Genomic DNA, 12,643 nt, shown 5'->3' with positions numbered 1-12,643 from the left:
GCATTCCTGGGAAGAAGTGCGGGAGCATTATCTTCACAGCTGAGGAACTCAGCAATTGTCGGGTCAGTACAAAACTATCCTCATGCGCACACACTTAGTCTGACTCTACAGTCTTTCATCAAGCTGAATGCCTAAGGCATTGTATTTAAATATCAGAGGTGAAGGGGTTTTTCTTTTTTGCTTTTTTTGCTAAGATTAGGCACAGAGAGACAGAAAAAGGAATGGATATCTAGATTTACCAAGTTAATCCACCATGGATCTCTCTCTGTGGTCGCTCAAGAGTGAACGAGTGAATCTCATGAAAACTGTCAAGCACATGATATTTTATCACGGGGCAAATTTCCATAGCAAAATCAGAATAAAAATGTATAAAATACATTTTGCTTAAAGTAAAGGAAGCTTGTAGGACTTCAGTTCACATCACTCCTATGCAAAATATGAATAAAAAAATGGTGAAAATTATATATTTTATTCAAAAGGTTAAAATATCTATGGTTCATTGAAGTATTTGTTGCACTTTAATTTACTCTGTTGATTTAAAAAAAAAAAAATCAAACATTACATTTTGTTTAAAGGAAAGGAAGTTTGTAGGATCATTAAGATTTATTTTGCATTACATTATTTTTAAGATAATTAGCATTTTCCTGCCCAATTCACATTACTGTTATGCAAACAACAAATAAATAAATGATAGATATATTTTATTTGATATATTAAAATATTTATCTATTATTAAAGTATTTTTGCACATTAATTTGCTACTTGTTGATTAAAATAAAATAAAACCTTACATTTTGTTTAAAGGAAAGGAAGCTTATAGGGCATTATTTTTTATGATAATAAGCATATTTTGTGCCCCAATTCATATTATTGCTAAAACAAACAAATAAATAATTAATAATAATAAATAATGATATAATAATATATATTATGTGATTTATTAAAGTATTCGAACATCATGGAAGTACTAATTTTGTTGGTTTTAAATAATACAGTAAAAATGTTTTACAAAAATGAGAATTATCATGTATATACAATATACACTGTTCAAATGTTTGGGGTCAGTAGGACGTTTTTTCTTTTTTTGAACACATTTATTCAGCAAGGATGCATTAAATTGATCAAAAGTGACAATAAAAAACATTTACTGTATAATGTTACAAAAGATTTCTATTTCATATAAATGCTGTTCTTTTGAACTGTCTGTTAATCAAAGAATCCTGAATAAACCGTATTATGATTTTTCAAAAATATTAAGCAATCAGAACTGTTTTCAAATTTGATAATAGTAAGAAATGTTTCTTGAGGTGCAAATCAGCATATTAGAATGATTTCTGAAGAATCACGCGACACTGAAGACTGGAGTAATGAAGCTGACAATTCAGCTTTGCATCACATGAATTTATTACATTTTAAAATAAAGTTAAGTACAAAACAATTAATCTAAATTGAAATAATATTTCACAATATTACTATATTTTTGATTGAATAAATGCAGCCTTGGAGAAACAATAGATTTTACTGACCTCAAACATTTGAACAGTAGTGTATCTTTATTTATGCAGTGGGGTAAATTCAATTCAGTTCAATTCAAGTTTATTTGTATTGAGCTTTTCATAATGCAAATTGTTGCAAAGCAGCTTTACAGAAAATTAAAGTTTCTCCATTATATTTAGTAATAGCTTATCAGTGGTGACTATCTCAAGCTGATGTCCATATGGCAGAAATGTACAGTAAAACAACAACAACAAAAGTGTAAATGCGCTTAATGGTCCTGAAAATGATGCACAAGAAAGCAATTCTGTCAGGACCACTATCGTCAAAGATGATTGACAATTAGCATACAGTTTGGATTGGCGGTATGGTTCCGTTCTGGGCAAGAACTCCCTGCGCATCCATGCAGCCTAGCATGGATGAGAGCAGGGAGAGCAGTGATAACCCCCCCAGGGTAAACACCAACATAAATGTATTGCAGATATCGTTAAAGTTCAATAATGTTATGTACACATTTTAGAATTAGTCTGATTCAAAGGAGAATCAGAAGGCTGAATCCTGACTGACAGGAGGAGTTGGGGATGGAGGAGGGTAATTAGCTATTGAGCAATGCGAAAACTGCTGATAATACTGAGGGACCTTATATATGAATACTTAGATAGGTGTCATATTCCCATAGGTTGATGGGGATCAGCTGAGAGTCAGCTGATGCGAGCTTGACTAACGTGACCTGCCAGAACTAACGCTACGCTTGATTTTTGGGGTGAAATGTGACCCGGACATAATTTTGTGAGATTCCCTCACACATTTAATCCTAAACCCTTGTAGACTTGGTGATGCCAAGTTTAGCATTTGGCTCACTATTTTGACCTGTCCATGTTAAAAACTGTTTTAAACCGTCCATCTCTTTTCAGTCATTCCACTTACAATTTCAGTGCCGTGGGCCAGTTCATAAAATCACATAAATATCATTTCAGATGACAGAAATTATGTATATATATTCAATTTCGTCCCTCTGTGTCCTTGTAATAGCATGGAGCTACAGGGAGTGTTTGGCAGAAAGCCGTGACAGTTCACCTCAAATACAGCTTCAGTCTCCCCAAGAGAGATGGCCGTTTTAAAAGGCAGATGAGCTATCTGTCCAGTGTGACACCCGGACCGTAGTTCCTCGAGTGCTCACTAGACATTCTCTCTCTATCAAGATCCAATTAAATCTGTTGCGTGTGACTTCCTTCCTGGTCTTGAGGGTCTCCCCAGAGATCTGGTAATCTGAAGAGAACAGCACCAATAAATAGCTAAACACTGGAGACCTCCGCTCAACATTAATATGTATGAACCAATTGCTGTTCTCCTCTAACACGAGTGCATCCTCTCTGTGGAATTGATTTCTTGTCCTAGTATTTTGCCTTTGTTGTGTCCTGAACTCCTGCTCTGGAGAGATGTTAACTGAGGCCAGCGATTAAAATGCATTGTTGGATGTAATAATGCCGGTATCGAAGACTCTGTGTCAGGGGTACATGTGTTTTGTTTGCTTGTTTGTGAACCTTGTTTGTTTTTGGTATATTCTATTCCCATCTATCCCGAAGTAATCAAGTGTTTTATAACAGGACATTGCAACCATGCAGCTCTGTGCTAACAAGTTGGATAAGAAGGATTTCTTTGGGAAGTCTGACCCCTTCCTGGTGTTTTACCGCAGCAATGAAGACGGCACGTGAGTATGAGCGGCTAAAGGAATACATTTACTCACCCTCAGGCTATTCAAGATATAGATGAGTTTGTTTCTTCTTCGGAACAGATTTGGAGAAATTTAGCATTACAACAGTTGCTCACCTCTATAGTGAATGGGTGCCGTCAGAATGAGAGTCCAAATAGCTGATAAAAAACATTACAGTAAGTAATCTTCATGACTCCAGTCCATCAATTTAAGTCTTTTGAAGTGAAAAGCTGCGTGTTTATTGGAAATAAGTCCTTCATTACGACACTTCTGGCCAAAATATGAGTCCATAATCCATAATAATGCTTCCTCTAGCAAAAAAGGCACATCAAAACCCACCAACATATTTGTTTAGAACTGTTTTGGACTGTTTTCACTTGTAAACAGTGCTTGATCTGTGCATGTTTCTCTCATGGTTCATATGAGACAACTTTTTCACATTAGAAAGCAATATTATGAATGGAGGACTCATATTTAGCTGGAAGCAGTGGTTTGAAGTTAAAAATGTCTTGATGGATTTGTGTATTACAAACATGCAGTTTTTCACTTCACAAGAATTGATGGACTTGAGTCGTGTGAATTACTTATGAATTGTGATGCTTTTATCACCTGTTTTGACTCTCATTCTGAAGGCACCCATTCACTGCAGAGGATCTATTGCTTGATCAATGAAGAAATAAACTATTCCTTTAACAACGTGCCCTAACCAGGCATGATGCAACATGCGCTTTTGTCAGGTAACCTAAATTAATCAGATTATTCAAGTAAAAAAAAGATCAGCCTAACTACTACATTAAATCACACCAACAAAAGTCATTTTTAAGGGTTAGATCAGGTACAGATAGCTCCTTAAATACATAATTCAAACAAAAATGATAACTCTATCGTCATTTAATCACCATCATCGTTCCAAACCTGTATAACTTACTTTCTTATGCAGCTCAAAACTTGAAAAGAAATTAAACAACCAGTAAAATGTCCTGCTTTGTGTTGACTGACATGGTTGAATCTTTTTTTGGCAACTGTCCTGAAAGAAGAAACATGGTAGAGCAAGAATTTATTGCTTTTTTTAAAAATCATTTTGTGCCTGGTTGGGACATGGTATTAGCTAAATGTTTCTAGACTGAACATAAAACCCCATAAAAGTCAAAATTATCCATAAGTGTTAGCCTACTTGACTGATAACAGAGGGTTATGGTAGTGTTGTGAAACCCAAGAGGCTCTTCATGCCCACCATGAGCTGCTCTTAATGATAACCACTTTTATTGATGTTTCACTGTATTTGGTTGGTATTCGTTTTCAAACGTATTCCTTCAAAGAAAACCATACAGGTGTCATAACAAGCCTTTAAGTAAGATTTCCTTTTTGATTTGGCTCTTTTGTAGGTTCACTATCTGTCACAAAACAGAGGTGATAAAGAATACTTTGAACCCCGTGTGGCAGCTCTTCACCATCCCAGTGCGAGCTCTGTGTAACGGAGACTATGACAGGTGAGACGCTTAAAATCCTTACGAAGAGTATAACCCTGCTGCATGGCTACTTAATGTTGACATCAAGCCATTTTTCACTATATTAACTTCCTTAATGCATACTCCAGGTCTTGCTGTGAATAATTAATTGACTCATGTTTTCCAGAGAAAAGTTAAAATAGTTAAATAGAGTTAAATGGGGTTCTTGTTTACTTAAAATATGTAAGGGTTAATGTTTAAAAATGTTAGGGCTGTCAATCAATTTAATGTTTTTTTTTTGTAATATTATAATTCCTAGTTAATGCATTCAGTTCATCTTTCAGGAAAGAAAAGAAAATAATGTGTAATTATTGTTCTCTATACTTAAATACAACTGCATCAAAACACACGGGAATTGCAAATCTGAAAGAATTATTCTAAAACTTTATACTTTCTCTACTTTATAGACTTAATTTTTCATAACGGATGTTTTTGCTGCTACCCTGTGCATTAGTCTTCTTGAGGTTTGATGATAATTAAATTTCACCACATAAAGAATGCAAATGACTTTTGTTAAACTTCCCATCTGGGTTTGGTTTCTAAACAAGTTTTCCATAACAGGGTTATTTTAGTATGTCATTGAGATATTATTATAGTTTTTATTAATAGTTTGAATCAGTTTTATTTTTACATTTTCTGTTTTCATTTTAATTTTTATTTAGAATTTTAGTAATTGTGTTGCGTTTTTGTAATATTTAGTAGTTTTTATACATATATGTCTTTAAAATTTATAAAGTTTATAAAGTTAAACTAAATTAAAATGAAAAATGATGCCTTGGCAACTAGCTGGAATAAAATGTTTATTTTTTTCAATACTTTATTTTGGTTAATGTTTATTTTATTTCAAGGAATGACATAACCCTGATAAATAAGAAATGCAGTTTGTTGAATCACACAGAAGAGACTGATACAGTTATCATATCATATTGAATAAATGCATCAACAATGCAAAAAAAACAAACAAAAAAAACAATTAACTGAAACATTTTTAAATACGTGTTAGTGCATAATTTTGACAGCCCTAATACAATGAATATATGATATGATATATTTATATATAATATATGATATGCTTTAGATTCTTGGGTGCATTCTGAGAGCCAGTACATTTGTATTTCTGTCCGTAACATTTAAATAATCTTTTTGATAGGAGTCTATGCTTTTTGAGAGCAAGCGATTTTTAGTTGCACCTTTAAAGCATCTCTCAGACTTGTGTAGCGAGCTCTGAGGTGTTTAAACGAGACGCCGCTGGTGCCGTGAGCTGTGGAAACTGGCAGTCGGAATAATCCCAGAAGTCAGCTGGAGTGAGGCAGCGGCCGGTGCTGGTGTTATTTTGGACTGGCTCTGTGGACTCACCAGGCTGCTATCATACTCTGGCCTTTTGAGAAAAATCAGGCTGTCTTCACTTCATTTTAGATATTGACTTGCTGTGCGGTTTGATTTGTTTGTAATCTCTCCAGAACAGTGAAGGTTGATGTTTATGACTGGGACAGAGATGGAAGGTACGCTGTTCTTCATGGCTTTTGTTCCCCCTCGTGGGTAGTAAATATTGTGTTTCTGAATACATAAATTATCCTGCATAACAAGAATAACTAAAATTTTCATTAGCCAATATAATTTCTTCTCAGCATGCTTGTGCAATTTTCATTAAATATTCCTCGCTCAAGTAAACACTTTCATTTTTCTTCAGTCATGACTTCATCGGAGAGTTTACGACCAGCTATAGAGAGCTGTCTCGCGGACAGAGCCAATTCAATGTTTATGAGGTAAAAACATTTTGTACAAATGCATTTTGATTCTGAGTTCTGGCAAAACATAATTTTTCAGCACTTTTAGAGTTATTTTGATGCGATTTAAAAACACTTACCAGAAACTGAGTAAAGAATTACACTTGCAAATCTTAAAAAGTGAAAAAGGATTTCAAAAGAGTTGGTTTATTTTTGAATGTGTTGTTTGTATGTGTATACACATACATTATACAAAATGTGAGACACAGCTAAATACTGTGTTTTAGAACTTAGTTAAAATAGTTTTTTACGACTTGATTTGAATATAAATTCATTCATTGCTGTTTGATTTTCATTTTCGTACAACAGATACAGTGAAGACAGGCCAAAGGAGGGGATACAGACATTTAATGTGTTGAAAACTAGTTACTTTGTTTTCATGCAAAGATAGTTTTTATGTTCGATAACTGTGTATCTAACTTAGCTAAATAAATATATAAATATGCTTCTGATGCCTCTAAAAAAGTAAAGGGACATCAACGTGGGCTGTATTCGTGAAGTACCAAAAATGTTTCATGAATCTTAAGAGAAAAAACCATATGAGGACACTTCAGTAAAATGTCATATTTCTTTCAGCCATGCTTGATGGGTGTTTTTTTTGTTTCTTTCAGGTTCTGAATCCCAAGAAGAAAGGGAGGAAAAAGAAATACGTCAACTCTGGCACGGTACGTGGCAATGGATTACCTGTCAAGCGCTCTCCTCTTCTGATTTATTTTCATAATGACTTCCATTATCTCTCCTCTCTCTCTCTTTCACTCTCTCTAGGTAACACTTTTGTCCTTCAAAGTGGAATCGGAGTATACATTTGTGGACTTCATTCGAGGCGGGTGAGTGCCCCTTAAAAGTCCCTGGATAAATTAGGCTGGAGGAAGATGCAGATTTACTGGTTAGAGAGCAGATGGAATAGCCGTGCACGTTTTGTGGAATTATGATTAGTCGATCTGAATAACTTGCATTCAAGACAATGCCAATAAACCAGAGTGGATCTTAGTGTCATTGAGGCTTTAGGGCAGTTCACTTACCATTTATTTTTTCAGGCATTACTAGCATGTGTGTTGAATACTGACACATAGTATGGGATATAGGAGATTTTTTTGCATTAAAACCTAGTTCTGGATATGTGCGTAACCCAGTAATGGTCAAATAGTTTAAGGGGTCATGTAAAAAATTTGGGCTGTCAATATGATGTATTCATTTAATGTGATATTTAAAAAAAAAAAAATTGTATGCAAAAATAAATTCCATAACTGGAGCCATGAAGCATTCAAGCCTTCATGTTTTTGAAAGTAGCCAGCAAGAAACCTGGTTCCCCAAGCCATGCTTACTGAGAGCAGGCAGTAAAGAATGAGTAAGAAGCACATATTTAATCAACTGACAGCCCTAATAATTTTTTTTTTTAAATGTTAAAAAATTAAAAAAATCTAAAGCAATCATCACATACTCATTTCCAGACATCTGAAATCAAGGCAGTGATTCAGTACACCAGTATATCATATCATATGTTTGCCTTTTAATTGCAGCTGGACCTTTAATTATGTATTGACTTGATAAAAAAACATATGTTTGTTTAATTTAAACAAAAGCAAGAGTATTTATTTATTTATTTATTTATTTATTTATGATTCAGTACACCAGTATATCATATCATATGTTTGCCTTTTAATTGCAGCTGGACCTTTAATTATGTATTGACTTGATAAAAAAACATATGTTTGTTTAATTTAAACAAAAGCAAGAGTATTTATTTATTTATTTATTTATTTATTGATTTAACATGTCTAGGTTAGAAGCATTTTGATCATTTGCTCGGATGATTAAATTATTAAAAGATTAAAATTGCTATAAATATGCATTTATAGTTTTTTTGACTATTACAAATGTGCATATACAGTGTAATCCAAAAGCTCCATGTTGAAAATCAATTAAATTTAAACCTTGAAATAAACAAAGTATTAGTATTTTGAACATTTAAACCAAGAAGTTTTGATGCAAATGAATTCAAATGAATAGGAGATATTTGGACTATAATATTTGGACTCTGGACTATTTCTAGGTTACTAATCAAATGTGTGACATTGAGTATGCAAACTCCTTTGTACTAAAGGTCAGGTGTCTTGCTGCCTTTGAAGTATGAATAATATGGATTAGGTTTTGTTCATGTCGGCTTGAGTGCTGCTGTCATTAAAACAAAAGGGAGACCAAATAAATACTAAGATCTTCTGAAGTTTTTCAATTCAGTTTTTGCAATAAATAAATGTGCAATAAATAAATAAATAATTATGCAATAAATAAATAAATAAGCAATTTAACTAGTAGCCTTTATATACACCACCAATCAAAAGTTCGGAGTCTAAATATTTTTTAAATGTTTTTGGAAAAATTTGATAAATTTTAATATTTTCTATGTTAATATATTTTAACATGTAATTTACTGGCAAAGCTGAATTTTCAGCAGCCATTACTACAGCCATTATGTCTTCAGTCTTCAGTATCACATGATCCTTTCATGATCTTTTTTTTTTTTTTAATTCTTCGATGAATAGAATGTTCAAACGAACTGCATTTTTTTTAATAGAATTTTTCACATTTTTTTGTAACATTTTGTAATTTTTTTGTAACATAATAAATGTCTTTACTTTCACTTTTGATCAATTTAAATAAGACTTGGTGAATAAAAATCTTAATTAAAAAAAAAATCTTTCTGACGCAAAACATTTGAACCGTAGTATATTTATTTACACACCCTGCACATGTAATATAGCATGCCATATTAAGTATCCATATGTATGTACTGCATTGGTTACAAACTTTTGTCTGTGATTCTTTTCAATGTTGAAAACAGAACACAGCTCAACTTCACTGTAGCCATAGACTTCACCGCCTCTAATGGTAAGACCATCTTCAGTACATAAGCATTTGTGTTTGTGTGGCATGCGATTGTCTCATGTCCGTTTTAGATTTAGAGCTCGGCACTGATGTAAGTGACCACGATGTCTTTGCTCTTGTGTCTAAGCTTGTATTGATTGATACCTGAACGCAGGAAACCCATCTCAGCCGACATCGCTCCACTACATGAACCCGTATCAGCTGAATGCGTATGCCATGGCCCTTAAAGCCGTGGGGGAAATCATCCAGGATTACGACAGTGACAAACTCTTCCCTGCCTACGGCTTTGGAGCTAAACTCCCTCCTGATGGCAAGATCTCTCATGCTTTTCCCCTGGTGAGTAACAGCTTGAAAAGGGCCATCATTAACCCTGGAAAGCCTGACATTTGAAATCATAGTTAGAAAAATCTTTTTTTTTTTTATGGAATAGTTTTTGAACCTTTAGACTAAATATAAAATATTTTATATAATATTTAATACATCAGGAGAATATGGAGCTCATACGTGAATAGGAAAGAAACACCTCAATTTTATTTAGAGGCCCAAACTGTGCAAAAATATGCATTTTGGTGCAATTGCTAATATTTGTATAGCCAGAAAATATGATCAAATTCTGATAGCTTGTAATGTACATTAATGAGAGCATTATGACAGTATAACAGACTACTTACATAAAATGCATTTATGGCATATGCATTTTTGTCAATCTGTATTTTCCAATAATATGTCAATAATATGTTAGTAAGATGATATTTAAATGCTTTGTTTTATGATCAAACGCTGCAGTTTTTATTGTGGAGGTAAAATAAATGCAACAATGTAATTATGACTGAAAGATGTACAAATAAACGTTCCTCAAAAGCCTGAATTATCATATTTGATGCCCACATTTCAACATGATTAAACAAAACAAACAAATTATGTATGAATAATCAAGTAACCCTAAGTTGCTTTAGCCAAGTAAGTGTTCATCTTGAAATATTACTAACAATATGAAAATTATTCTTACATTTACTTATATTAAATTAGTAAAGATTTCACAGACAAAAGACAACTTGAAGGTGGATGGTTTAAGAATGATACTAAAAGTGCTTGCTAAAAATGTTTAGTAGATTGTGTACAACAGGTTTTTAGCGAAGTTTTGATCATGTTGATCATTTAAAAAAAAAGTGTATCAGATATGACACAGTAGGCTTTAAAGGGTTAAAAACACACATACAATAACACAACAGGAATGTTGGATGGTTAAAAGAAGAAAATGCAAAGTCTGTTATCATTTACTCACTCTGTATTACTTTTTCTTTCTTCTTAATTTAAAAAAAACATATTTTTTTCTAAAATAGGCAACATTGGACCATGTTGACTTTCACTGTATAAACAAGAACAGTTCAAATATCGTATTTTGAATTAAGCAAGGTTTGGAATAACAAAAAGTGACAGCATTTTCATTTTTGAGTGAACTATCCCTTTAAAGCACAAACCACACAGACATGATATTCCTTATTAAAGCTAAACTATGCTGTCATGAATTTTTAGCTTTGGACATAGCATATAACAATATAAAATATGCCTCAGTCCAGTATGAATAAGTCAGAAACGACTGGCGTTATTCCTCATGTGTTATATGTGAACTTGTGGAGATCTTCTCAAACACGTGTGTATTCTGACCTCGTAGAACTCCGACTGTGAGAATGCAAACTGCATCGGCATCGAAGGCGTGCTGGAGGCATACTATGACTGTCTCCGGAAAGTGCAGCTCTATGGCCCCACCAACTTTGCCCCTGTCATCAACCAGGTGGCACAGTAAGCTAAACCGTTCTCCTGCAATTGACTCCAAGTTGAGCTCTCTTTCTGTCTCTCTGCCCTGCTCTTTTTTCTGTCTCCCCTGCGAGCTGAACTCCTTCCTGTCACTATCCACTTGTTATTGACTCTAAAGCCTGTCCTCTCTCCACACAAATGCACTTTCGCGCACACGCGCTCCAAAGACTCCTCCAGAATCCTGCACTTGACTAACACTTCACTCAGTGTACCTGCTGCTCAGATGCAGTCGAGGTCTGATGTTTACCACGCAGGAAAAAATAACTTCTTTTAAAGGGACATATCATGGAAAACAGGATTTTTCTTGTTTGTTTGAAACACAAGATTTTGATGTGATACTACAGTATGTAGGCAACGCTCGCAACACAACCCTCTCGCTCAGCGATTATTTACTGAAGCTGAGCTGCAAAAATGGGTCATTTAGAAATTAGTATGGTTGTGATGTGAAGCTACGAGCACATTAACATTTGAAATTTAAATATCACGGCTTGAATGAGAGTTTGAACTATTTCAAATATGAAGAGGTTAGCCAGTCACAAGAGAGGTCATTTACATGAAGTGTCACAAGTACAGTAGCAAAAATAGCCAGGTTAAATTTAAGGCTCAGATACTGGTGGAAAATGGTTGTGTGAAAATTATAGATGTAGAACAGAATATAGAACAGGCTTTGGTGCATGAAATTTAGGTGAAATGTCTGTGAAATAGAATATTTAACAAAAATAATACCGATTTTCATCGGAATTTTATTTATTTATTTATAGAGAAATGTCTTAGTGAAATAGAATATTTAACAAAAATAATTCAGATTTTCATCGGAATTTTATTGATTTATTTATTTATACAAAAGCTACTAAAGTAGGGATGAAAAAATTACAATGAAATAAAATTTATTGTAGTTAAACACAAAATTTTGAAGCTATTTAAAAAAAAAAAATGTTGGAAACTATTTGAAACAATTTTTTAAACATTTTTTTTTCTCAGAAATTGTTAGTAAATGTAACAATTAATTACAAAGAAAAGAGAAGTAACATACTGAATAAATGAGAAAATTTTAAGCATTATTTTTTACAGTATAGATTAAAGATTATTAGATAGAATATTGGCTGATACAACTACCACTATTAATTATTGTTAATAATAATAATAATAATAGTAATAATAAATTGCATTAAAAATACAGAATATTATTTATTTAAATTAGCCATTTTTCCTTTATTTATACTATACTCTATTATTCTGTTTTTAATTGAACAGAATTTATTTCAATGTTATCATCAATGTAATTTCAAAATAATTATTTCTGTATGAATATTTTCCACATAAATTTGTTATATAATCAGGCCCAGTATTTTAATTAATCATGATAAAATAAACCAGAAAACATGGATAGTTAGTATGCTTTAAATTTGCCACAGAACAAGAATGTTGTATTTGAA

At 33.1% G+C, this 12,643-nt stretch overlaps 1 protein-coding gene across 1 annotated transcript in view; it reads left to right on the top strand.

Annotated features, from left to right (window-relative positions):
* Positions 1-12,643, top strand: part of LOC107664104 (copine-9-like) — a 46,149-nt gene that overhangs the window by 29,928 nt on the left and 3,578 nt on the right. Inside the window, exons 8-17 of the mRNA XM_016454564.1 lie at positions 1-62; positions 3,102-3,205; positions 4,594-4,698; positions 6,177-6,218; positions 6,407-6,482; positions 7,115-7,168; positions 7,269-7,330; positions 9,346-9,392; positions 9,544-9,725; positions 11,065-11,192. The exon at positions 1-62 is cut by the window's left edge and continues 1 nt beyond it. Coding sequence (XP_016310050.1) covers positions 1-62; positions 3,102-3,205; positions 4,594-4,698; positions 6,177-6,218; positions 6,407-6,482; positions 7,115-7,168; positions 7,269-7,330; positions 9,346-9,392; positions 9,544-9,725; positions 11,065-11,192 — 862 coding nt within the window. The remainder of the gene's footprint in view (positions 63-3,101; positions 3,206-4,593; positions 4,699-6,176; positions 6,219-6,406; positions 6,483-7,114; positions 7,169-7,268; positions 7,331-9,345; positions 9,393-9,543; positions 9,726-11,064; positions 11,193-12,643) is intronic.

Source organism: Sinocyclocheilus anshuiensis, unplaced genomic scaffold (genome assembly GCF_001515605.1).
Source record: "Sinocyclocheilus anshuiensis isolate Anshui unplaced genomic scaffold, SAMN03320099.WGS_v1.1 scaffold67, whole genome shotgun sequence".
Taxonomy (NCBI): Eukaryota; Metazoa; Chordata; class Actinopteri; order Cypriniformes; family Cyprinidae; genus Sinocyclocheilus; species Sinocyclocheilus anshuiensis.
This window is presented reverse-complemented; position numbering and strand designations above follow the sequence as displayed.